General features: G+C 49.5%; 1 protein-coding gene across 1 annotated transcript; it reads left to right on the forward strand.

Annotated features, from left to right (window-relative positions):
• Positions 1–1,369: 1,369 nt before the first annotated feature.
• Positions 1,370–25,305, forward strand: GNB5 (G protein subunit beta 5; the record flags this gene model as incomplete). Its single annotated transcript, XM_080351194.1, has 12 exons — positions 1,370–1,495; positions 5,052–5,163; positions 9,303–9,439; positions 10,508–10,549; positions 11,288–11,364; positions 12,838–12,970; positions 16,576–16,719; positions 19,735–19,826; positions 19,948–19,996; positions 22,514–22,610; positions 23,505–23,741; positions 25,175–25,305. The coding sequence occupies 12 exons, from the start codon at positions 1,370–1,372 to the stop codon at positions 25,303–25,305; spliced, it is 1,377 nt and encodes a 458-aa protein (XP_080207320.1).
• Positions 25,306–26,623: the final 1,318 nt, after the last annotated feature.

The raw sequence follows: 26,623 nt of genomic DNA on the forward strand, positions 1-26,623 counted from the left end.
TCACCTGAGTTGCCCTCAGTGGGAACCGCAAATTCTAAGAACATGGGAATACCATGTTTTTCCTGCATATAGTCCAGGTTATTCCTGTAGACAGTCCAGGTTATTCCTGCATATAGTCCAGGTTTGAGGATCCGGCAGCGATGAGCTCTGGTGCTGCCGGCAGTTCCACGCCGCGAGCAATGCTGGCGCACAGCAGCTCCTGGCAGCTCATGCTCCAGGGCCCATTGTTTGCAGAAGAATGCATTGAAAACTTCAGGATATATATGCTGCTTTTCATCAAATGGGATGTAAACCTCAGTGACTGCCTGTAGCTAATTGAAAGCTCCATGCAAATTCCAGGTTGACGTGCCGTAGTTCCTTTCAGGACAGGTTGCCACCCGCGTGTTTTGGGGTGAAGTTATGCACCTCCTGGAGGCAACAGCAGCATTTCTGAATCTATCATCTCATTTTTCAAGTAGTCTGCTGAAATACTTCAGAATAAGCAGCAGAATGCAGGCAGGTGCAGAGAATAAAGTTTGGTTTTCGTATCGTGTCAAGCCAAACAAGTTCTAAAACCTGCATAGCTCATTGAATTTATTTTTCTCCATTTAAATTCTCTTGCAACAGCTTCTTCTGATTGTTAACCATAAAGCGTTTATGTACATATCTAACTAATGCCAAAAGCTTTCGTTTTAGAAGTGGTGAAAGGTCCCATTTTCCCTATGAAAAATGCACAGAGAAAAAGGGCACTGCAGTATTACTCTCGTTTGTTTTTCTGACTCTGGAGCAGTTGTAGCTCTCTCCTGGTGGCACTGCTTTGATGCTCAGAGCCACCTGCTCCAGAACAACAGTGTGTTCGTTGTGGCCCAGCGTTCAGTGTGCCTGGAGCATCAATTTCTGCTCAAGCAGCACGTTGTTCATAATGTTTTTGTAGCTGCTGACTGAACCCCAGGCCATCTTTTCAGCTTTATAAATAATGTGAAACATTGACTGTTTCCTGATGCAGTGGAAAAACAATAAGTATTGATCAGTTTCTCACAAGTCCAGCTGTTGTTACACATTTCTGGTTGCTGCCAATAATTAAGTGAAAACTAAGAGTAACTTCCTGCGTGTAGTGAATCCATGTGCACAGTGCACGTTGTAACAATGTGTAATCAGTGCATGTTATAACAATATATGTATTTTGCTTTGTATTTTTCCTCATCAAAATGTAATCTGCAGAGCATGTGAGTGTCCTGCATATAGTGCCAGTTCGTCAAGACCAAGAGATTAGTCCCAGAGAGATTATCCACCCTGCAGCTGCCCATCCGCAGCCTGAGCCGCAGGGGCTTTGCGCTGGCCTGCAATGCACTCTTTCCTCCTTCTCTTTCAGCTCTCTCGGACCGCAAAGATGTGCGACCAGACCTTCCTAGCAGTTGTATTTGGTCCATGCGACAAGTGCTCCAAAGAGAAGCCCCTCAGGGCTGTTTACATCAAATCAGAACAACTCAGCTACTGCTCGCTATGTGTGGAAATGGTACGTTATTGATTTTATCAGCCAGAATGCGTAAAGACTGCAAAACCGGGGGGCTGGATGTGTTAATGGTCTGTTAGGTTAGGTTTTTCTGGAGAGCAAATAAGCACTGCTAGGCCTGCAGACTGGCGAGCACCCAGCTCTGCAGACGCCCGCTGCTCCCAGCAGAATGCAGCAGGGCTGCCTCGGGCTTTGAGGAGACACTTCATGATTCTTGGTTGGGAAAGAGCTGTAAACTTTTTCCCCTCGCTGTACAGACGTGACGTGCCTGTCTAAACTCTGCTCTAGGTGTGCAAGTGTCCTTGGCCTGTGATCTTGAGAAAGCAACTCGCTAGTGACCAGGGGATGCGAAGTTGATCGAGTCTGTCTCAGTAAAAACGAGACACAAGTGAAGTGCTGTCACAACTCCGTCATGGCCCACGTTTCACACTGAGATGTGTCGTCTCACACGTGGTACTTGGGTGAAGGCTGGAAGTAGCTACAGTGAGGATAAGGTGGATAAGTGTAGTATCTTCTGTCACCATGGGTGCACATCACCATGGAAGGTGTAGTGGGAGAGATTAGCAAACCCACCAGCCTAGCCAGCAGGTCCTTCCAGAACACCTGCCCGAAGAAAGGACCATGTTGGAGCTTTCTAATCTCTGGTCACTACTGGTGAGGTGATGTCCCACTCTCCTGGGTGGGAGCTTTGTTCTAGAGACATCACAGTAGGGTGTTTTTAGATGAAATACAAAGCTAAGGTGGTGAACCTTTGTGGCCACTGAAGAGTTGGTCTCCAAAACTCCTTTTGTAAACTGAAGAATTTTGTTGTCTCGATTCTACTCCAACTTGGGGTAGTTTTATTTAGCTTCCCGAACCATTGTGTATTATCCGTTGGAGAAGACATCCTTCAACATTTCCTCCTTGGAACTGGTCTCAGCCACGACTGAGTAGGGCCCAGTAGTTCGTTGCATTAGAATGTCAGATGAAATGGTCTGTGCTGGAAGGTTCCACTGGCGGTGTTTACAGAGCACTGTTCCACCGGCAGATAGCACTCAGCTGGTCGTGCTGTTCACTGGCTGACACAGCACATTCTCATGCCTTACATTGTTTAGGAGGAAATTTAGATGTAATGACTGTGAGACAAAGGACGGTCCCTTCCTGGTTTATTTGCTTCTCCCGACTTTGAAATTGCTGCTTTGATCAGGTCCTTCTTGGCCAACAGCTTATAAATAGCCATTTATCCAGTCATTTTTTGCATGCCTTGATAAACGCATGCTGGAATTGCAGGAAACTGCCTGTTTATTATTTACAGTTCCTGCAACGTTCTCCCTATTATTCACATTATGGAAGTTAGACTCGACTCCTACCCCCGAAACAGCTGCTGGGTGGACGCAGGTTGAGACGTCAGTACCCAACAGCCCGTGAGCCCTGCAATGGATCCAGAGCCTTCTGGCAGATCTGGCCTTAGCTTGCTGCTTCATATCTACTTTGTAAAAGATTTTAAAAGAAATGTTCAGGACGCAGAATGCTCATTGCAGCAGCACTGAAATACTTATGGGAAGGAAAATTGGATCCTTTCCTTTTTTCAGAGCGGTGGGTACGCTCTGGCTCATATCAAAACACACAACATATCCCTAACTGCAGTCCAGCAGGCGCACACATGCGTTTCCATCAGCCAGGCTTTCTGATTTCCCCAAAACCAATACATGTTGAGGGATGACAAAATGAGAGATCGCTGATTCCCAGTGTAGTGAATTCTAATACTGCGTTAACCAATTATTTATTACTTTTGTTTGGTTTTAAGGAATTGCTGTTGTTAAAACTACATTGCTTTCAGTATGGTTAGATTTTATGAAAAGGGAGAAACAAAAAGCTGTGTTTGGTTACTAAATGGTAATGTTTTCCTTGTTTAGTTGACCTAGCACTGTGTTATCCTCTAATTTAATCCAACTCTGGTTAATTTCAGCAAAAGCTCCCAGATGGCATTACTCTCACCTGTGTTTTTTGCTTGGTTAACTAATGACTACATGGGTAGCGAAACAGCTTGGTCAGATGAGCTAAATACTCAAACTCATGAAATACACGCTGTGTATCGCACGCTTCTATAGCTCGTTCTGCTCATAGAGGCTTTTCTTGCACCTCATGGCTCTGCTTATCCCTGTCATCTCAGGACTAAGTATCATGTATCAGTCTGGACATGTACGGTTCCCAAAGACTCTCACCTTCCCTGCCATTCTTTGTGGACTTTTTAATCCCATTCCCCAAGGCAGGGAGGCTGTTCTTATCAGCAGGGCAAGAAAACCTGGGCTTTCCCCTGTCAGAGCTGTGTCTGTCTGACATATAGATGCTATCTAAGCCAAGGTCCTTAGAGCCCTGCACTGCGGTCGGACAGCGACACGGCTGCTAAGCGCGGTGTGGGAAAGGATTTGTATTTTCCCCAAGACCCACACAGTGTCCAGGATGTGCCCCGAGTCTAAACAACAGCTGCAAACACGTATTTTCTTATCTCCCGTTCCAATCTTGGCACATCACCAGGTTGAACGGTAGCCATTGCATTGTCCATTTTCTGACTAAAGGGAGACAATGGGAGTCAATATGAGCAAAGTTACTCTGTGTAAATCAAGGACAGTTAATGTAATAATAAGAAGAGGATTTTTAAGGAACTCACAGGGAAAGAAGAGCTGCAAGGCCATGTGCAGAGCCCGCAGAGCCATGGAGCCGAGCCCCAGGCTCACACCAACCAGAAAGCTCTTTGTTCCCTTTGGGGTTTTGGAAACTGGCCTCTATCAAGGTCTGGGAAGGGCGCAGACCCTAATGTGTTTATCTGTATGCAGGGGAAAGAGGTGGCTGGTTTAAGAGGGAAAAAAAATAGGCAAAACACCTGATAACACAAAATTTTAACATGAGGAACTCATTCAAAGCATAGGTGAGAAGGGTTCACGCCACTGCATCTGTCCTGTTGGCACAGAAGCTTGGCCAGAGACCTGAGCTAAGTCTTCTACTGCCCCTGCCTATAGGGGTATATGGGAATGATGGTGCTGAGCCATGATTTGTGAAGGTTGGACAGGATCTGTCTTCCCAGTCTGATATTTTAAAATTATATTGAATTATTACTTTTTTTTTTTGTTTTGTTTTCCTCATTACCTTATAGAGTGTGCAACTTCTGGTACAAACAGGTTTGGGTACAAAGCAGAAACACCCTTTTGCATGTATTTCCGAGAAAATGAAGCTTCGGGCTGTGAAAATGGCCCGGGATGTGCAGCAAGTACCAGCTGCTGGAGCGGGAGGAGGGCAGAGGTGAGGCCGGTCCCCGCTGCCTGCCCGCGGGCCGGCGGGATGCTGAGCCTGCCGTGCTCTGCGGGCTCTCACGGGTGTTTTTCCACGCAGTGTCTGGTCAGGTACTGGAGGAGCATCCAGCCCGGCCCCGGGCGTCAGCATGGGGAGGGGGGAGCCCGGGCCGGCTCCGGCGGCGTCGCTGAGGCAGCAGGAGCCTCAGCAGCATCCCTGGGAGCCAGGCAAGCAAACTCCTCCTCCCGCCCGCTCTCATCTCCTCTCTCTCCCCGCTTCCTTTGCAAAGATGGCAACCGAGGGGCTGCACGAGAACGAGACCTTGGCATCGCTGAAAAATGAGGCCGAGAGCCTGAAGGGCAAGCTGGAGGAGGAGCGGGCCAAGCTGCACGACGTGGAGCGTGAGCGGGGCCGGGGCGCGGGGCCGCGGGCAGGGCCGGGGGCGGGCGGGGAGCGCGGTGCCGCACGGCGGGGACAGCGGGCCGGGCCTCGCCGCTCACCGGGAAAACGCGCTGCTGCTGCCGCCCCGGAGCGAGAGCGCAGCCGGAGGCCGGGGCCGCCTGCCCGGGAGGGGCCGGCAGAGCGGGGCGCGGAGAAAGCCGCCCCCGGGGCCACGGCAGCCGCTTGTCCGTGTTTGCGGGCGCCCAGCGGGGAGCGCGGCGGCTGCGTGCGCTCGGCCGCGCTGCGGGAGCGGGGCGCTGCGGGAGCGGGGCGCTGCGGGAGCGGGGCGCTGCTCGGTGCGCTGCGGGAGCGGGGCGCTGCTGGAGCGGGGCGCGGCTCCGCAGGGGCGGAGGGGAGCGGAGCGGGAGCGCGGCCGCGCAGCCTCCCTGGGCGCTCAGGCCGCGCAGCGCGGCCGGGCCCGGGGGCGGCCGCCCCGGAGCTCCGCATCGCCCCGCACAGCCCCGCACAGCCCCGCACAGCCCCGCAGCCCGCGGAGCTCCGGCCTGGCTCAGGCTGCGCGCACGGAGCTGCGCGTCCCGCACGGCCCTTGGGGTGAAGGGGAGGTGGGAGAGGAAGAGTCCGTGAAACATCCCCCTCAGTGGATGCTGAGATTTATTTGCACCCTTTTAACGCACATCTGAGTGGGAGGAGGGTTGAACGCAGCCTTGTGGAAGTTGATGGGAATTTGATTTAGCGAGGCCAGGGTTCCACACAAGGCAAAAGGGCTTGAAAAGAACCGTTATTTCCCAAACCAGCTCCTTCTCCCTGCCTTCCCCCAAGGAAACAACTTGCAGGGATCCAGTGCTGATTCAGAGGTGCACGGTGAGTCAGTGCTTGAGCTGTCAATGCGTAACTCACCGGTATCAGCTGCAGTCTGAAGACGGACAGTTAACGTACCAGAAATGACATGGACAGGTTTCAACCCTGAGCCCCCAGTTCAGGAGCAAATAAGCTAACCTTACTTTTATGGATCTTCTCAGATAGGTATTAATTCATTGGTTCTGAGATATAACAATCATTTTATTTTTATAATAACTATGATATAATATATTGCAGAGGTTGTTTGGGTTTGGGTTTTTGTTTTTGTTTTAGAAGAACATGTGAGGTACTGTATTCCTCTGAAATCACATAGGCCACTTTATCAGAAATATTAGTGTCTCATTAAAACTTTTATTTATCATTTTTGATGCCTTAAATGTTGAAAAGGTATCTGAACCTGAGCTTGTATCTAGTGATTTATTTAGCTCTTAGTGTTTGTAAGACCGAGGGTCTGGCAAGCATTCTTAAATTGCAGCTAAGGGAGGATTAAAAGATCTTTTTCTGGACTATATAGAGCATTTTCTTGTCTAAATTAGACAACCATATGTTAGATGAGTGTCCCTTTAATAAGAATCATTAAACAAATGGAGATAGCCTCATTACAGAAACTTTACCATAAATCATCATATTCCTACAGTGTAATTTTGGTATCAGCAGCAGTGGGGCCTCTATTTAACAGACCCCTTATGCATATACTTCAATTCATTTTTGCTCGCAGAGTTTCACCGGATTACAGGGATTCCAGAGCTGTGCACGTCATTGACAGTCACAGGGTATTTGTGTCTTTGTCATATGTCAAATCTGCAAACTTCTGTCGGAGGCTGTTTCCTTAGCCGTGACGTGATTGCTAAGACAAAAGTCTTATGCTGCTGTAGAACAGTGCTCCTTCATGATGTTTATGTCATTGATTCTGTGTCAGAGCTTTCTTTTGCACTGAAATTATCCCCAGGAGCTCTTTCTGCAGAGATTGTAAGTTTCAGAATAGAGGATCTCTTCTGGTTTGGTTTTCTGATTTAAAATGGTATCTTTCACATTCTTTTGCTCTGATCATGACTTTTCCTCTGAGTTTCCCAAAACAAACAGCTGGCTGAACTAGGATTGCCCTTGTTTGTTCAACTGCTTTTGAACAGCAGCTCTCAAAGATGTGGATAGAAAGAGGAAATACCAAACGTGCATTTCATTTGCAGTCTTACAATTTTAAGGATTCTATTCTGTTACAGTTTGTTCTGTTCATGCGATTCATAAATTTCGAAGGCCAGAAGAGACCATTAGGACCAACTGACTTCCAGCACGGAACAGATCATAGACCCAATAGTATTTGCATCAAGTCCACACCTCCTGTTCTGGCCAAATGAGATGTTTTAGAAAAATAGCCTATTTTATCTGGACCTTCATAAAGCCGCTCAAGCTGCTGCTTTGCCTTAGTTGATCTACTTGCCTGAGTGCATAATTTTCAACTATCTTGAAACAATATTGGAGAAGGCTTAAAAATAATGATCTGACTCCAAAACCTGTGCTGGGCGGGTGCAGGGTTATTATGGCTGTGGCTGGAGATAAGTGTCCTCAGGGAATCAGTAAGGCTGAGCCAGACCTTTCCACAGTCTCGGCTGCGTTGACATAATGGAAACACTTTGCCCATTGTCTGTGGAATGTTTGTTCTTTCAGATGTGTCCTGGACACAAGCATCTTTCCAGCTGCTACAATAACCTTCTGTCCTGTGTTTTCACATCTTGTGATTGGATCCCTTGGCAAGCTTCCACGGGCAAAAGTAGGAGGAAATGTATCTTTTCCTTAGTGGGTTTATATGGTACTTTCTCAGCAACTTGCTTCTGACGTCCTGCTAGAGACGGTGTGGGCAAGTTGTCAGGAATGTGGACAGCACTTGTGCCCTGGCTGGGTGACCATGGTCACACGCGCAGAGGTTTCAGGTGAGAACGTTGTTCTGGCGCAGCTTGTGGGGCTGGCGGCTTTGAAAGACAGCTCTTCACAAGCTGATCCGCCGGAGATCGGTCTGTGCCTTCGGCTGGAAGTGCTGCCGGGCGCTGAGCCAGGGACCCTCTCCAGCCAAGGCTGCTGCGCCAGCGCCGCCGCAGCCCCCGGCCACCCGCCTCCTCGCAGCTCTGGGAAAGCGATGGAGGGCGAAGCAGTGATGCAGCTCTGCAGCAATCCCCTGCCGTGTAGGATGTGGAGCTCAGCCTCCAGCAGGGCAGCGAGAAGCCTGAGATTCCCTGCACCAGCTCATTAAAGCTTCTGCGTTTATTTTGAAACGTCACAACAGGGAAGCACTGGGTCTTATTGGTTCTGCTCCAGAGTCATGTTTAATTCTGGTGCCAGGGTCTCCTGCCCCAGGACCCCACTCAGCTCTGGGACGTGAAGCAGCTCCCACCCTCCCAATGCTCCGTGTGGTGTCAGCGCTGCTGCAGTGTGCTGGGGTCGATCATGGCCCCGCTCAGCTCCTTTTAGTTGTGTCCCCTGCAGTCACATGAATTTTATGTCTAAGTGCATTTGCACAATTGGAAACATGAATTTGTTGGGTTTTTAAGGATATCAGCTGAAAGTGCTGCCATTAAATAAGGTATGAAAGAACCGACTTCTCCTCCACAAGGGGATGTTACTCAGGGAAGCTGACCCACCCATGAAGTCCTCGGTGTCCAAAGACACTGTTGAGAAGTTGCGTAGCTCACTTCTATAGCAAATGCCAAGCTTCTCCGCTCACTCAGAGCTGTGTCCTGGCGCTCAGTGCTGCCCGGGCCACCAGAAGGGCTGGCACGGCAGAGGTCTCCAGCACCGGTGCCTGCATCACGCTGCACCACTGCTGTGGGAGCCTCACATCCACAACAAGCGTTTTACCCTTGACACTTGGGTGATTTGTTGTTACTCCCTTCTTTTGTATGATTTTTCCTCCAAGACTCAGTAGTGATCTTCACTTCTGCTGAGCACCTGGAGGCATGTGTTAGGAGGGAGACTGGCTATGCACTTTAAGCCTCAGCGACACTGAGGATTTCCCAATAAGAGGGGAAAAGCGGTAATCTGTTTTCCACTTGTACTTGGATGTGATGGTCTGCAAGAGCTTCAGCTCCTGCAGTCCTGGAATTCAGTCCCTGAGTGAATCAATCCTTATCGTTATCTGGTGAATACGTTCATCCACCTGCCGCTCTGAAGCGGAGTGTGTTGGCTTGCACCACAGACTCCAGCTCCATGGGTTGATTGTCCAGGGTCGTTGCTGGTCAGTTTGCCAGGGCAGGTCTTGCTGGGGTCTCTGACCACGCGCTGTTTGCAGTCCATCAGGTGGCAGAGCGTGTGGAGGCGCTGGGCCAGTTTGTGATGAAGACCAGGAGGACGCTGAAGGGCCATGGAAACAAAGTGCTCTGTATGGACTGGTGCAAAGACAAGAGGAGGATCGTGAGCTCCTCGCAGGTACGCTGCTGGGCGCTGTGCAGTCTCTTGGCGGTGCTATATGCTGCGCTTGGCAGATGATCACTTGTGTGCATCATAAATGTTTTCCAGGTGCCCTTAGAGCAGTTCATTGGCGATGTATTTATTTAGAGAGCACAAATCCAAACTTCTGATCATCGCTATACCTGTCGTAGCTAATACCCTCAATATTTATTGTCCAGTCATACACAAATTTTCACCATGTTCCCTACTACAATAGAAAAGAGAGGGAGCTCATATGACACCACTTTTATTTCCTTGTTCTTTACAGGCAAAATATTTAGTAACAATTTCAGTTTATGTGTTTAGAGAAAAACAGTCCTACCACCTGCTCAAGACCATTCTCCTGAGCGGCAGGAGGTCATGAGATAATGACTTTCTAGATGCCCTGGTTTGTCCTGAGCCCAGAATGGCAGCGAGTGAGCTCCTTGCATCTCACAGCTGTTCACTGACCTATATGAAATCTGTCAGGGGTCTCACTTGAGGGATAAAAATAGGCAATCTGCATTGCGAGCCGCCTTCGCTTACTGAGAGTTTTTACCATTCATGGTGATCTCAGCAAAGAGAATAATTGTTAATAATTAATGTCACATTTTTAAAGTGGTTAAGATGACGATGTGTAGATCAGAAAGCTGAACAGGCAAGCTGTAATGCATTTTGGACTCTATTTTAAGAACTGTAGTGAGTCCAGGTACAGCAACAATTGTTGCTCAGTAATAAACATTTCACTTTCGTGGTACAGGGAGGATAACGACGTTATCTGCATAAGGCACAGTAACTGGCGTGAGTGTAGCTGGCATACACAAGGTGATTGTGTTGCTCTCTGTGGAGTGTTCTTATGGTGGCTATTTAGCAGATTGTATCAGTGGATAATTAATGGCGAAGTGTAGTGAGAAGTAAAGAGAAAACCAGGAAAAGACAGGAAAGGGAAGATGAATAAACTGGGCAATGGCCATAAATAGCCCCCCTGAGTGCTGCCAGCTCGGCAAGTGATGTGTGATACAGGTCGCCTCTTGTGTTTGTAAGGCCTCTCTCGTTTGTGTGTTTTAGGATGGGAAGGTGATCGTGTGGGACTCCTTCACCACCAACAAGGCAAGTGAGGCTTCAGCAGAAGCCAGATGTCTGTGCGCAGGGCGGGTGCCGGTGGGGCAGGATGGGGGCTGAGGGGCTCTGGGTGCTGCAGGGGGCAGCGAGTGCTGGGATAACACACAGACCTGCACCGGCACCTCCAGCCAGTGGGCAAACCACCCACCATGACCCGTCTGCCCAAAGTCCCCGTCAGGCGCCGGGGTCGGTGGGGGCTCTGGTGCCGACAGGGAGGGCTCCAGCGGGGCAGAGCAAAGCACGGGCTGACCCCGGGTAACCCCCGCACCGGCTGCCCTGGGTGATCACCCCGGGATCTCCCAGCCTTGGTGTTCGCTGGGAAATGGTGCTGCGGCTCCTCCAGGCCCTGCCGGGGCTGCCTGGGGGCACCCTGCTCCGCACAGCCGAGAAAACAGCGTGTTTGGAACTCACGTGTACGCGTGCAGCAGCGGGGACCTTCTGCAGCACTGGGTAACCCAAATGAGACGTGCTCTGTGATAAGTTTGAGGCTCATGAGTAAGGTGGGAAGTGCGAGGGAGGGACGCGCCGTCCTCCTGCTGCTCCGCAGGGTTCTGCAGTGAGCATTGTCCCTGCCTGACACGTGAGCTGTGCCTGGGGAAACACCCGTGCCTCTCACTGACCCCAGGAACGTGCCCCAGAGATCATGAACTTACTACTCTGAGCTGTTTTCCTTGCACCGATTAGCGAAGCAGTGACATCCCAGCCTAAAGAGATGCTGTGTTTCAGGAGCATGCGGTGACGATGCCGTGTACCTGGGTGATGGCGTGTGCATATGCCCCATCTGGATGTGCCATTGCTTGTGGGTAAGTTCCCATTTCCACAGCTGCTTACGCAGAGGAGCTTGATGCACAGCGGTGTCCTGGTGCCTTCAGATGCTGACAGCTAGGAGGGGTTGTGGGCGGAAGGACTACATTCAGTGCCTCTGATTCTATTCTCATCATGGCTTGTACACATTATACCCACTGACTTCAGTGCGATAGCATTTGTCGTGTAAGTTTGGAAAATAATCCTCTTTCAGCATTTCTATAATGGGTTAGGAATCTGCATGCATGCAGCTTCCCCTGCTCCACTTTGGTTGTGTGTGTTGGGAGAGTAGTTTTAAACCTCTTCCTACTTTGCACTCTTTCTTCTATGATGTAGAGAAGGTTAGTTATTACTGATTACCAGCGCACAAATAGATCTTGCCAAGATGGGGTGAGGAAAAGTAACCCCATCCTTGATAATCTTCTCCAAGTTTTCTAAAAGACTTTATGCAGGGGAGAAAACAAAGAGATGAGGTGTTGGCAAAACATCTTTTAAGAAGGGTCTGGGTGGATCAGGCAGACAGAGCAGGCGTGGGGCGAGAGAGGAGCAAAGGGACACTCGACTGTGCAGCTTGCGAGTCTAGAAAGCAGCAGACAGACAGACAGACAGACAGGCAGACTTGCAAATGCGTGTGGAGAGAGAGTCCAGAAACTGTATGGTTTTGACTAAAACCTGAAGAATAGCAAGAAAGCTCTGTCTTCACACTTGTAAAAGAGACAGGGAGAGTGTATATGTGTTTCACCACCTGATTTTGTGTTTCTGTTGTGCTGTCCGTTCTGTGCTGTGCACGTAGCACAAGGCACAGGACCAGCACCCAGTGCTGTGTGTGCTGGGATCAGGGCAGGGCTGATCTGCCACGGCTCTAGAAAACGGTCAGACCCAAGTCAGACCCGTTAGAAAAGGGTCCTGCACCCTGGGACACAGCTTAACTACTGCAAATGTCCCGGAGGGGCACACCAGCTACAGAGGGCAGTGCTCCTGGTGTCTTTTTTCCAAACCCCTCTAAAACCTGTCTCCACACCCACTACTTGCTATACTGCCATCTCTTCCGTAGGAGCTGGGTCAGATTTATTAAGGTAGATAAAAGAATGGTGCTGAAATACTGATTCTCACAATGACAAGTGTCAACAGAAAAATGGCAGTTTGGCTGTACGTGAAACATTAACCGTGAGGTGACTGCCGTGTCACCTCCCAGTTGATCCTTTCGTGAGGTCTCGTTCAGTGCCATTTATAAACTGGGTTGGGGTAGAAAGCACTGATGTGCAGCTGTTGAGGCTCGTGGAGCAGCCAGGCTGTGGGGCAGCTGGGCTTCCCTGCGGGAGACCCGGCCGCGCCGCGGGGACGTCGCTGCTCCTCAGGGTTTGGCAGCGCGGCCACGACAGGTGGTTTCCTTCTTATCACCGCTCGCCTTTTGTTGTTGCAGTTTTAACCGATTCTCCTCTCTCTGTTATTGCTATTATTACTCTCTTTAGTGGCCTGGACAACAAGTGTTCTGTGTACCCTCTGACATTTGACAAAAACGAAAATATGGCTGCAAAGAAGAAATCGGTTGCAATGCACACAAACTACTTGTCAGCCTGCAGCTTCACTAACTCAGACATGCAGGTAAATGCGTTCCCTGCCCGCCACTCGCCGTCCAGCAGCACCTAACACGACTGCGCTCCTCCGCGGTGCGGTAGAACCTGCCTTGGCGGCAGGGCCGGGTCCTGCCCCGTGCGGGGCTGCTGGAAAGCCCTCGCTGGCCAGGGTGCTGCTGCAGGAGCTGCCGTGAGGAGTGCTGGTCACAGCCCCGTGCCCCGCGAGGCCTGGCGCTGCTGCACGGGGAGCTCGTGCCTGCCTTGTGTTCTCTGCTCAAACGGGCTGTGCTGGGCTCTGCTTTTAGCAGCTCAAACTAATACAAATAGTTAAGAACCCGCTTTGGCCAGGACTAGGCTGGGTATGTGCTGTGCCTATGGAGACTGTGCTGTTTGCCCGCCTTGTCCTGGGCGTCTGGCCAGCTTTGCTTTTGCTCTGTGTTGTTTGTTTGTACCGAGTGAGATGTCTGAGCTTGAGGATGGTCCCATGGGGGGCCCTGGTGCCCGTGTCCGCCCTGCAGGGCGAGCAGCGCTGCTGTCCCCATCTCGCAGGGCGATGGCAAAGCCCGGGACTAAATGCAGGTCTTCTGAGACCAGGCCAACCTTCCTCTGCAGCGAATATCTCAAAGATCTCGTTCTCCAGGGACGTGAAAGGTGATGAAAGGAGCCAGGATAATCCCCGTGTCCTCTCAGGTTTGGGAATTTGTTTGAAGCTCTGCTCAGTGCAGCTCTGCACCAAAGTGGCAGAAGGGAGCATCCTCATTGCTCCGTGTCAGCGGGGCTGCTGGCAAGGGAATACCTTGTCCCCTTCTTCCAGATATTTGGAGCTCCTCCAAAGGAAGTATCAGCTCTCATTGCTTCTATTTCAGGACGTGAGATGCCCAAGAGTGTGTTGTTGTTTGTCGTTCTATGGTTTCTGTAATGCCTCTGAGGTGCTAATTTAAGTCCATTGCCATGGAAACAAGTGGTGGAGGTACCCAGCGCTCAGGCTTGCTCAGCCCTGACCTTACTGTACGGGAGCCCTGCGTAATTAGAGCAGTCTAAATTAAATGGAGTGGGTTTTATGAGATAGAAAAATAATATTCTCTTTTATTGTCCATACTTCTATACATCATGATTAAATTCTATGAAAGGAAAACTAGTTATTTGTTCTTTATAATAAAAAAGGAAAGTTGGGTCTTTTTTTCTCCGCATTAAATGCAGCAAACTGCATTGATATTGAAGGAGATGTGTTACTATTCTTAAATAATACCACAGTGGATTTAGGTGCTTTATATTCAGTGATGCAGAGATTTTTCTGAATACTTTAAAAATAAATTTTCTTGTGATTGGTAGGCTTATTAGCGATCATTTAGAGCGTTGCATGATACTATTGAAACAAATACAAGCAGGTGGGTTGGCCAAGCTTCTGTTAGAACACTGTTATCTAGGGGATCCTAGAGAACTTATCCTTTTCCTTTTATGTAATGGCCTCAGAATTGAAATAATTCAGTAACTCGGGGTGCACAGCGCCACGAGCACACTGTGCGGGGCTGTGCCAGCTGTGCGGAGCAGCTCTGCCGTCCCGGCTCATGGCCCTGAGGGATGTGGTGGTTTGACCTTAAACTACAGCTTGGTTTTCCCTCAGAGGAATGGAAGATGGGGCGGGAGCTCAGGAGCTGGTGTGCCCGTGGGCAGTGTGATGGACAGAGAGATCTGGGGCTGGTTCATCATTGATGAAAGCCGCTCTCAGGCTGTGTGGGTGCTGAAAGAGGGGGTCTCGTCCTTGCTCTTCATCATACCCCTGCCCCGTGCCAAGACGAGCACTGAGCTGCAGGGCTGGGCGACCCGCGCACCTCGTTCTCGGTGTCCGAGGTCAGTCTGGGCAGAGCGAGCCTCTGCGCTGTGATAGCGCTCCCCATGTGACAATGCTCCTGGGTAATAATAGCAACAGTTAATTGGGGTCTCAAGTGTTTCGCGTAGGGCGGTATGGCAGGGCTGAGGAGCAGGATGGGGCTGGGGCGATGGTGGATGAGCAGAGCGAGGGTGTCCCCTCTGCCCTTGCCACTGGTTCTTCCCTGCTGCATGTGCTCCTGGCGAGCAGGACCCTGTCCCTGCCATCCCTGCATCCCTGCATCCCTGCATCCCTGCATCCTCACTGTCCCTGCATCCCTGCATCCTCGCTGTCCCTGCATCCCTGCTGTCTCTGCCATCCCTTCATCCCTGCTGTCCCTGCCGTGTCCCTGCCCTGGCCAGTGCAGCCTCTGCCACCAGGCGAGGGTCCCTCAGCACCACTGCACCCCCTCCAGCAGCAAGCTGGAGCCTGGTAGCAAAACTTTTCAATTCCCTTCTGATTTGGGATTTTTGGTGTGTGTGGTTTGATTTGTTTTTGTTTGTTTTTAAATAGCAATACCCTGAACTTGAGTCCGTGACATTTGCCTTTAAGTGTTAGCTGGAGCTGTGGGTTGCCAACAGACCCTTCCCTTACACCTTCAGCTGCTCCTGGCCCCCTCGTGTCTTTCTCACACGTTATTGCAAGCGCAAAAGTCTTCATTCCTCACCCAAATACAAATATTCCTCAGAACAGAGAGGTTCGTTGATCTAGGCTCCAAAGCTGGCCAGAAAGACAAGTCAGGACTTCTGCCATTATCATCAGAGTAAGGCAGGATTCGGAACAGCCCGTTCCGCAGCTTTGCAGACCTCTGTTTGTGGGAGGAGTTTTTGGAGCATCTGTCAAACACGTTCAGTGTTCAACCTTTATGCAACTCTGTGAATCGTTTCATGACAATTTTCTGCTTGAAGAGTATTTAACTTCTACCTACCTACTGGGATCCCTTGAGTTTCCTCACTGATCGTGAGAAAAACCCTCCCAAGTTCAGCCTTCCACGTTGGTGCACAGGGACCCTTTCAACCTACAGGATTTGTGATTGCATAACAGCCAAGGGGAAATTTGAACAATTGGGCATCCTCAGGATTTAGTCACAATAACAAGCGTTAATCACATGCGCTTTCTGCAGGCACTGTAGCCGCCGAGGGAGCTGCGAGCTGTGTTGGGTCAGTGTGTGCTCAAGCCCTTTCACACACAGATGGTTTCGGACAAGTAAGGGGTGATGGACTTATCAAACAACCGTCTAGACAGGCTTACTTCCCTTTCAGAAAATTCATGGCTTAAGCCAAATCAATTTGGTTTAACCTGCTTATTTCAAGCAGGAAAAAAAAAAGAGTTATACAGGTAAACTTAACTCCAGCAGTTCTTCTCTTTACCTGGGCTGAATTCCAGCAGCCTAAATATGGATAGGGTTAAATACGGGAGCAGACAGGAATACCGGTCTGGTTCTACCTCCTTTTTGGAAACACCGGCAGATGCTTACTGCCATCAGTTCTCCAAACCCCACTGCACAAAGCTGACCATTATTGAAACACTGTGTAGGTGTAGCTGTGTCAATACAGCGCTCCTTTCCACTCTAACTTCTTTTCATAAAAAACATAAACTGTGTTTAGATTCGCATTGTTTTTATGGCTTTGATTTATTGCAAAATATTTCACTAAATTAAAGCTGTCCTTGGTGTATATATATAGGATGTCACTTGTTTCTTTGTGAACTTGAAGATCATCTGCTGATTTTTGTATTGTGACTCTTCTTGCCACATCCTATAGATCCTGACAGCAAGTGGAGATGGAACTTGTGCTCTGTGGGACGTTGAGAGCGGGCAGCTTCTGCAGAGCTTCCATGGCCATGGAGCCGATGTCCTGTGCCTGGACCTGGCCCCTTCTGAAACGGGAAATACGTTTGTCTCTGGGGTAAGCAGCAGCTTCCTATCATAACAGCAAATTAAAGGATGTGGAAGGGAAAAGGCAGCAAAGGAAGAGGTTTGTGATCTTACTGAGAGAGTGCTGGAGTATGTGTTGGAAGCCCCAGTGCAATCCACTCGTTGCAAGCACATTTTCCAAGCTGGAGCAAATTAAACCCCTAACTGAGGGGTCAAACCCACGCAGCCATTCTGACTGCAGTGCTGCTTACTTAGCAAATTCCACCCCACACCAAAGCAATCCAGCCTGAGATGAAAACAACGCCTGTCCCGCGCAGGGAAGGGCTGGGAGCTGGGGCGGCGGGCTCGTGCGGCGGCGGAGCTGCGAGTCCTGCGCAGGGGCCGGCGCGGCAGGCGGCAGCCCGCCTTCGGCTCCTGTCCTGTGCCCAGCTCCCTGCAGCCGTACGGCTGTGCCAGGCGGCTGCTCGGGGCATCGAAGCGGGGCCGCAAACAATGTGTGCGCCCCGTGTCCCCTCACTGCTTCCCAGGAACCGAGGGGTGGCTTGGACACTGGCCAGGCTGGAGCAGGGAAATGAGGTGCGGCCACATCTTCAGCTGCTGCTAAGTCCCCTGTGCCTTCCAGTGGTGCCAGGGGCATTTAAAGCCCCTTTGCCAACTGAACGCTGCCCGCTCCCTGTCCTGGCCCAGGGGAGCACACAGACCTCCTGGGGCTGCAGGGCTGGTCTGGGACAGTACCCAGAGCATCTCCCAAACCTCGTCCCGCTGTGAGGGGCCGCTGCTCCCAGGCAGCCGAGCCCTTGGCGTGCAGCCGGACCCTTGGCGTGCAGCCGGGCAGGGGGCGTAGCGGTGACTGGGTGGGCCCAGCTGCTTTTCGAGGTGCTCCTGGTCTTCCCCACATCAGAAATGGACTGCGGGGTGAGAGCTGGCAGGAGCTGGGAGGTGACCTCTCTTGCTGGAGGCAGGTTGCTACCGTAACTTTGCTGAAGGTACCTGGTTTCTGAGCCCCGCCAGGGCTGGTCCTGTGCTTGCTGGTAGAAATGGTCCCTGTATTGAAGGATGCTGAGAGTAGATTAGGAGGTTCCCCTTGTGCTCAGAGTCCTGGTCTCATCCCTACACAAAAGCCTGGACCTCTTCTGTGATGGCTGTGTTATCGAATTGGGCTGGCCCGCGAGGAGCGGGGCCCCGCGCGCTGGCCCAGTTTGGCTGCTGCTGGCACAGCTGCTCCGGAGCGTGACTGAAAGCTGATTCCATCCCAGTGCATTACTCCTCCCGGGCTTTTCTGTCACCAGGCTTGCTTCCCAGAAAGGGCAGATTCATTCTCCCTGGGAACAGCTCAGCTTATTATAGGGCAAAGAATCGCAAGCAGCTATGGTGCTGCTAAGAGAATATGTCATACTTGTGTGGATGTAGCAGCTTGGACATGTCCGTGCTTACAGGGACTTGCTTAATTAATCACATGCAAAATACCACTTCGGTGAAGTGTCTTATATCGTGTCAATGCAGGTGCAGCCAAAACAGTGCAACCTGAAGGTATGTATGGTGCGCAGAGAGACTCCCTGTGCATTGTGCCTGTGTAATACAGTAACCGTGAGCTGGAATAAGCATTGCAAATACACCAGTGTGTAGACTGGGTGCTGTTACATTTAATGACCCAACTGAAGACCAACTGGGGGAGCTCAGGGCTGCGTCCCAGGCTGTTGTGCTTGGTGCCCTGTGAGCGCAGCTCCTTGGGGCAAGTTGGGAGGCACTTGGGGGGCCCATCTCTCCACAGGTGGTTGCTGTTTTTTCTTCAAAAGCTTAGGAGGCGAAGCACCAGCTTGTCTGATTAGTCTTGCCCCTAGACTGCCAGAGAGGTCAGTAAGAACAGTGCACATGGAAGCAATACAAAGGGTTGGGCTTGGGCTGTGGCGAGGCTTGAGACGGAAATATGCTGAGTCCAAAATGTTCTCTATCCTGTTTGGTTTCCCCGGTGCAGAAACCACAAGTCAGTACAAAGGAACATTGCCTCTTTTAAATAATGACATCATTAGTAAAAACCCTGCAACTTCATTTTAACAAGAATTCACAAAAAGAGAGAGAAATATGAATTGCGAAGAGATTGTTTAATTTAATTAACAATCATATTTGCTTAAAAATAGCTAACATGTGTGGCATGGTCTGCGGGGCAGGACACACCAGCTCTGCAGAAGCAGCAGCCGCCCGGTGCTTCCCACGCAGCCACAGAAGGGCTGAGCCCCCAGCCGAGCCCACCCGCATCCTGCCCCGCAGCAGGGCCGTAGTTATTAACATCTGTCTCTCTTAAAAGAAAAGTCCATGTTCTTTTTCCTGTCACTGCAACTGTGAGAGCAGCGAGACATCGCAGCTGAGAGCGTGGCCCTGCGGCTGTGAGCTGACTCCTGCCCCAGGGACGCTGCAGACGCCATGGGCTGAGCCCCTTGCCCAAAGCGTTCAGGGTGCTGAGCAAGCACTGGGTGTTAAGTGATCTTTCCAAAGCGCAGCTTGGAAGGGCAGGTTAGAGCTTGACAATGAGAAGAAATGCTGTTGTGCTTCTTTTCTCATCCCAACCACACCACTGAGCAGGTGGGTGCAGAGCCACAGCAGGGCTTAACTCTGATGGGGGCTCGGCAAGAGACCCTCCAGCTGCACTTATTTTCTGTTTCAGTGTATGAAAAGGGTTAGTTATAAAACTTAAATGCTGGGTATGAATTTTTCGTATTGAGCATGTTAAGTGGTGAGGCAGCGAGTGGGTTCTGCAGCTCTGTGGCACAGTGGGGCTGCAGAGTGCGGGTTAGTCTGGGACTGCCCGTGCAAAGCCCGGCCTGGCTGCACCCCTGTGCCCGGCAGCAGCGCTGAGGCTCCAGCCCGCGTGGCGTATTCTGCTCCAGCTGCAGCTGCTCCAGGCTTGGGGGCACCGGTACGGCCAGCTCTGCTTTGCTGGTTAAATCCCCTTGGAGCAGTGATGTTCAGAGCCTTTAAATGTAGCTGGACACATGACGGGTGAATGTCACCAGTTGTGTGACTGTAGTGATGTTTTTTGTCTTATTAGGGATGTGACAAGAAAGCCATGGTTTGGGATATGCGGTCTGGTCAGTGCATCCAGTCGTTTGAAACCCACGATTCAGATATCAACAGTGTCAGGTCAGTGTGTGTCTGGGAGAGGACACATTTGTGATGTTGAGCAATGCACTGGGTCTATTTTTGAGGTCTGACTTCATCCAAGTAATGTAATGTGTTCTGGTCTTTTTTTACTCCTGCACAGATATTACCCAAGTGGAGATGCTTTTGCCTCTGGTTCAGACGATGCCACGGTATGTTAATTCGGCAACCTAATTTGGGGAAGTTCTGTTACCTCCCAAGTCAGATTTTCTTAAGACATGAGGTTATATCCACAGAGAACTTCAAGTGACTAAACTGGGCCTGTGACACCAAAGTTGCAGAAATAATAATGCTATAATATGTATTAAATAGTATATATAATGCTATAGGGAAAATATAGTAACGCTTTGTAGGTCACGTCTGCAAACTTCTCTACATCAGGTACTGTTCAAATATTCATTTCAGATTTTCCGTGTTTTGAAGTTTCATGATCAAAATCAGTTGTCTCACTGCAGGAGGTCTGGTTTCATGTAGTTGTTGCTCAGAACGGGGAGGACCCAGCCGAAATGCCGCGGGCTGTGCCAGGAGCAGCAGCACGGGGACGAAGGGCTGCGCGTCCCGGCAGGCGGGGGGGCCGTGGGCTGCACGCCGGGCTGGGCTGGCCTGGCCGTCTGGCCTCCGCCGCCCCGTGTACCCGAGAACACAGACCCAGGGTGGCCTTGGCCCCGTACACCTCCTCCTGTCAGCCCAGCTCACTGCCAGCGCTCCTCACTGCCGTGACTCACCCCATCCAGCTCATCCTGGATGATACAATAGCTCTTATGGATCTTACTAAGCTATGAGCAAGCTGCTAGGAGGGGCACGGTACATATTGACAGGTCGTTTCGGTCAGCACATTGCCTGCAAAAAGCCGTTTACCTCCTGGTGCCTGTGGGCCCTGGGTGGTGGGTCCCCATGGGGGAGCAGGCTCTGCGGGTCCCACAGCCCTGCAGGGGCTGGGCTGGCGGGCGGGTGTAACTCCAGAGCTCCTGGCACCTTCTTTCTCCTGTTTATCCAAACGTCACATGAGGGTGAAGGCTCTTTCTGAAGTACTCTGCCCTCGAGGCATGTTTTGAGTCTGCTCCAATGCTAGCTAAACTCAACAGAAGGATTCCCTTTGTCTGCACTGGCTGTGGAGACCTTCCAAGGCTCTTCTGGAGAGCGTGCACACTGCTTTTAGGTCTCAAAAGCTGCTGTTATAAATTAATACCTCAGCTGTTGTGAGCCCAGTGCCTCTCCACACATTTGGATGCAGGACTATGAGCACTTGAGATGCTGAGGGAGTCGGGTGGAGAAATCGTCCATCATTAAATTCCAATGACAGCACTTTCTTTTTACGCCCAGTACCACAGGCTCTGGGCTTCTGTGCTTATTAATTTATTTGATGGGGTTTTTCTCCCTTAACTACTCCTGACACCCCTGACTTGAGCAGGAGAGTGGGGAATTCCATCTCTGTGCTTTTGACAGAGCTTTTGGCAGTTTCCATCTGCTTCGTTCTTTAAATGAAGAGGTTGGTGTTTTCAGCATTAGGGGCTGATACACTGACTGGTATCCTTGACCTGATTTATGTACTTAGGGATTTCAGGGAACAGATAATGCTGACTGTCTGGAGGCAAACCGTAAACGCGTGCTCACGTGGCAGTGCTGTCACCGGCGGTGACCGCAGCTCCCTGTCGGGGCAGCCTGATGGAGTTATTAATTGCGTGGAGCACTGGGAGACCTGGACCTGACACACCTGACATCCCAACCTCCCTGCAAACCAAACAGCCTCTCCTTTATGTGCAGGCTTGAATATCATTAGTAAAGTCTTAATATTAGCAAGCCTATTTGGCCAGTGCTTGCTTAAACTTAACTTACTGAGGAAGGTTTTCTGTTCAGATGGTTTTGAAAGTGCATTTTGATTTCAGGGCTACCAGACTGCCTTTCTGCATGGCAGTGAAGTCGTGTCTGTCAGTGCGTTATTGCCATGCTGAACAAGCCTAAGTGTGCTGACAGATTATAAAAACAGGACGTGCGGGTTTGTAGTGCTGATTGGGGGTTTTCCATGAGAAATGAAAACCAAAGATCTGTATAAAAACGTGTTATTTCACATGAATTATTTTGACGTAGGTTGTTCAGACGGGGCGTCCGGCAGCGCGGGGGCTGTTTGCTGTCCTGTGGCACCCGCAGCAGGGACCGCCACCCGCGTCCCCACGCCACGGGGCTCCGCGGGCACCCTGCCCTGTGCGCCGTGTTCTCAGACATGACCAGAGGTTTAATCCTCTGTCTCACAGACTCCAGCTGTGCTTAAACTCTTGTCTTCAGGGACGGTGTCCCATGCACCCCCCAGCAGCAGGATGCCCTGGTGTGCAGGACACCATGTTGGGGACGCAAGGGGATGGGGGCTGTCAATGGGTAGCTGTGCTCCAAAACGCACCGCTCATCTCAGTACAGCAGGACAGGCAGGAGGCTTCGATGAGTGCTTTAGAAAAGCAAGTTCTTCACTCCTTTTATACAATTTTGTTGCTGATATCCCTCGTCAGACTCCAGAGGAGTCCTGGGTACAGTGAGCAGAAACAGCAGAAGGAAAGAAGCCAAGCGGCTGCTTCTCGTGATGCCCGTGAGGCTGCAGCGCTTCCCACTCCTGTTTTCACAATGAAATGTCGTAGCCATTGACTCCAGCCCGTGTGTTGGTTTTGTTTTAACCCTAGTGTCGTCTATATGACCTCCGCGCAGACCGAGAAGTAGCAATTTATTCCAAAGAGAGCATCATTTTTGGAGCATCCAGTGTGGACTTTTCTCTCAGTGGTGAGACCTGAACTTCAGAAGGTTATCTTAGTGTTGGGATTGGAGGGGAACTGTGAAATTCTGCCAGTTTAATTTGATAAAGCATTTGTTATCAAAAGTTATCAAAAATAATACTAAGTACCAAAAGAAATATTTTAGGCATGGAAGCCCTTTTTTTGCTTCTGCAAAATAATGACACTTTAATAACCTAGCTGGCTATTGCTTTGTTGTAGCAATGAAAAATATTTTCCTGGCCCTACTGAAGGCAGAAATATTTTGCCATTAACTACAGCTGGGCTAGAATTTCACAATAGTGATTAAAAACATTTCAAAGGAAACATGAAATGTAACTAGACTATTAAGTGCACTCACATAAATAGTTTATAAAAGGATAATAAATGATTAATAGATAGTAAAAGTATGTTAGAGGAGCATGAAGATGGAGACGTTGCCATCTTTGACTACAGATCCGGAGGCATGATCTCGAGTCTTCCCTCCGTGTGGGGTCAGGGGGTGGTGAAGTGTCCCCCACCTGGAACAGGAACAAATGTGTCGGTCATGGTCACAAGCACCACAGGCTCGTCCCATTGGGGCCAATGAATCTCTTCCCACATTGTCTGCTACTCATTCAACCATTTGTATCCAACTTCTTGCCTAAAGGCTGAACAAAATATTATGACCCTGCATGAGCTGTTCAGTCTGCCCTGATTTGGAATCATCCCACATCTCCAATGACCAAACAGATTCTATGTAATTTAGCTCGGGTTTGACTATACTTTAAAGTAATAAATGCCGAAGGGCTCGGTGTGGGCGGCCGAGCGGTGGAGCGGGGGTGTCCGACAGAGCGCGCCCGCCGGGCTCAGGGCTGGCTGCCTGCTGAAGAGCTCACTTGGTAAGACGTCGTTCTCTTTGAAGGTCGCCTGCTGTTCGCAGGCTATAACGATTACACCATAAATGTCTGGGACGTGCTGAAAGGGTCCCGTGTCTCCATCCTGTTCGGACATGAAAACCGTGTCAGCACGTTGCGGGTGTCCCCCGACGGGACCGCATTCTGCTCGGGCTCCTGGGACCACACTCTCCGGGTAAGCGCTGGGACCACCTGCTTCACTGCTTCTTTCCTTCTTTGTTTAAAAAAGGGGGTGAAGGGGAAAGGTTGTTACAGGAAAATGGAGGGATATAAAAACACAGTGTAAAACATGAGCAGAAAATTCAAATTGAAAAAAACATCCCAGCGAAGTGCTAGCATAACTGTTACATTTTGAACTTCTGGGTTAGAGAATATAATTGCTGCTGATGCTCTGAAGCACTGCTCTGACTGCCTTGCCAAATTTTAAGTAAGCATTCAATAGAATAGACAATGTCGCAAATGATTGTTCAATTCTGTCTTTGCAGATCTGGGCTTAATCTGGGATCCTGTGTGCAGAACCAAAGGAAGACTGAACCGCTGGACTGCGAAAGCTGCATTGAAAAACACTCTTCAAAATCAAATACTCACAACACTACAGAGGAGGGACAGTGAATACACAGGTTAACACAGCTAGGTAGAAAACGTAATCTGCTTGAACACATAGCAAACAGCAACTTGTAGTAAAACGAAACGTTTTTAATTCTGTTTTGAAACTATCTTATTTTATTAGAACTAGTTTAGATAATTATAAAGTGGCTTTTCCCTGAAGTCACCTGTATCATAGAATTGAGTCTTTCAGTGCACATGATGTATTTATTTGCATGAACTGAGTTCCTTTTTAAAGTTAACAAAAAAAAAAAAGAAGAAAAAAAGATACCTGATATTATCAGGATGTAGCATAAGACTTTGGAAACATTCCATAGGAGTACATTGAATTTTGGTGTTGAAAAGTGGAAAGAAGAGTAATTCTGATATGTTATGGTGGCGTTGTGGATGACTTAACGTTGGTAGTATGGAGAGGAGCAAAGGACCTACTGTGAAGGTACCGGCTGTTGGCATCAAAATGTATTTTTTGTACAAAAAAAGGAATCCTTTCAATCCCTGTTTTTTCCTACTGTCTTTTTAGATAGAAAGAAGTATTTCATCTCTGTTACCTGAGTATAAAAAATCTAAATATATACAAACTGATAAACTGCAAAGAGGAGGGATATGAACATGATTTACCTAATCATGAGGTAATACGTAACCAGTAGTTTCTTAGAAATTTTTAATTGTATCACTTGGTGAGTGAATTTTCTTTTACTTAAAGGAATATTACATACTGAGCACTAAGGGATACTACACGCTAAGCGCTAAGCACCGTTATACCAATCGTCAAATCTTTTCCAAGTCAGCCATAGTCATTCTCTGATCATGACTCTTATTTGTATTTGGAGCAGTTCATAGCACTTTGACAGGGCAGTGCGACTGAAATGTGTATTAAGGCAATATATGCCCAATCCAAGGTCCTTCTGCAGTATAAGTTCATGCAAACGCGGGTCAGAGCTTACAATCCAGGTGGTAGGGTCCTTAATCTACCAGTGATCTCTCGCTGGCCTGGACATAGTGTTGTCATAATTAGACTTGAGAACAAACACCGGGGGGGTGTTGGGAACCCGCTGTGTGCCCGTCCCGCCAGCGTTCGATGCCCTGCACACCAGAGCCCCCGTGCCCATGGCACCGGGAGCGCGGGGGTTTGGGAAGCGGCACCACGGCCCATCCGTGAGCGCGGTGACGCCCCCAGAGCCGGCGGGACCGTCCCTGTGCTGAGCTGGTGCTGGAGAATTAAGATTTAATCAGATAAAGCTGAGATGCAGTTAAATGTAGAACTGTTGGGAAATTGCATCTGCGTTGACCCACTGAAGGCTGTTGAGAGTAGAGTGTGTCACCTCTGCTCATAATGACAAGTACTGAGTCTAAGCACAGGAGGAGCAGAGTGCTGGAGTGATGCTGGGGGCTTGCACCGTCTGGCCTTTGAAATGCAAGCGGTAAGATACATCTCCAAAAAGATCAAAGACACGATTTATATTTAGATTGAAGTGAGAAAAGTTCACCGGAGTGAGCTTGATCACAGGCTCACTGATCACTGGAGCGGGCTGTTCACATAAGTTTCATGATAAAGCCCTCATTCTATTATAAAATGAGGTTTTTTAAACAATTCTCTAAAAGCTGAATTAGAAATAAAGTCTCCTCATTCATGAAAACATTAGGTTCCATGAATCCATAACCAGTAAACCTAGGATGCTGACATTTGTGTCACCCATCAGTCCCCAATGAAATAGTTCAGCCGTTTTCACTTGGAAAAGTCAACTCTGATGCTTTGCAATATTTGTGGCAAACTATCCCTGTAACAAACTGAATGCACTATGGAAATGTCATATAGAGCTCACTGTGCAATATTGAGTCAATACACTGTACACATTTGAGAGATTAATATTAATGTTTAGATAGTATTTATTGGTAAGATGTTTGATTCAAACATACTACATTGTGTTGATATTTATGAATGGCCTAAATACAATAAATTGTATTTTACATATTGATAACGTACATAATTGTTTTTTTCCCACCAGTTAAGTACTTGTAATGGTAGCTTTTTTTTCTGGGTTCTTTTTTGGCATTTCCTTCTTGCACCACACAGTTTTTTACATCATCTGTCCTGCAAAAATCTGGGGCAAAATCCAGAATATTGCTTCTGGAATATCCTCTGGAAATACCCAAGGTGAGCCACAGCAACCAAGAGCGAGCGGTACGGGGAAGTACCTGGGACTCCATCTGAGCTCCCTCTGCTTTCAGGAGGCCAGAACCCGGGTTGTGTTTTCCTGCTCGGAAGGATCACAGCTAACGTGATGTTTTCTTTACAGATCCTCATCGCCATGCCCAGGAATGCACTGGAAAACACAGAGTATGTGATTGTGGGAGCGCGGGGTTCTCCACATGTTGCAGTGCAGTGGCGTTGCAGTGCAGCGGCGTTGCAGTGCAGCAGCACTGCAGTGCAGCGGAGTTGCAGTGCAGCAGCGCTGCAGTGCAGTGGCATTGCAGGGCAGTGGAGTTGCAGTGCAGTGGAGTTGCAGTGCAGCGGCGCTGC

The sequence above is a fragment of the Nesoenas mayeri genome, assembly GCF_963082525.1.
Source record: "Nesoenas mayeri genome assembly, chromosome: 11".
Taxonomy (NCBI): domain Eukaryota; kingdom Metazoa; phylum Chordata; class Aves; order Columbiformes; family Columbidae; genus Nesoenas; species Nesoenas mayeri.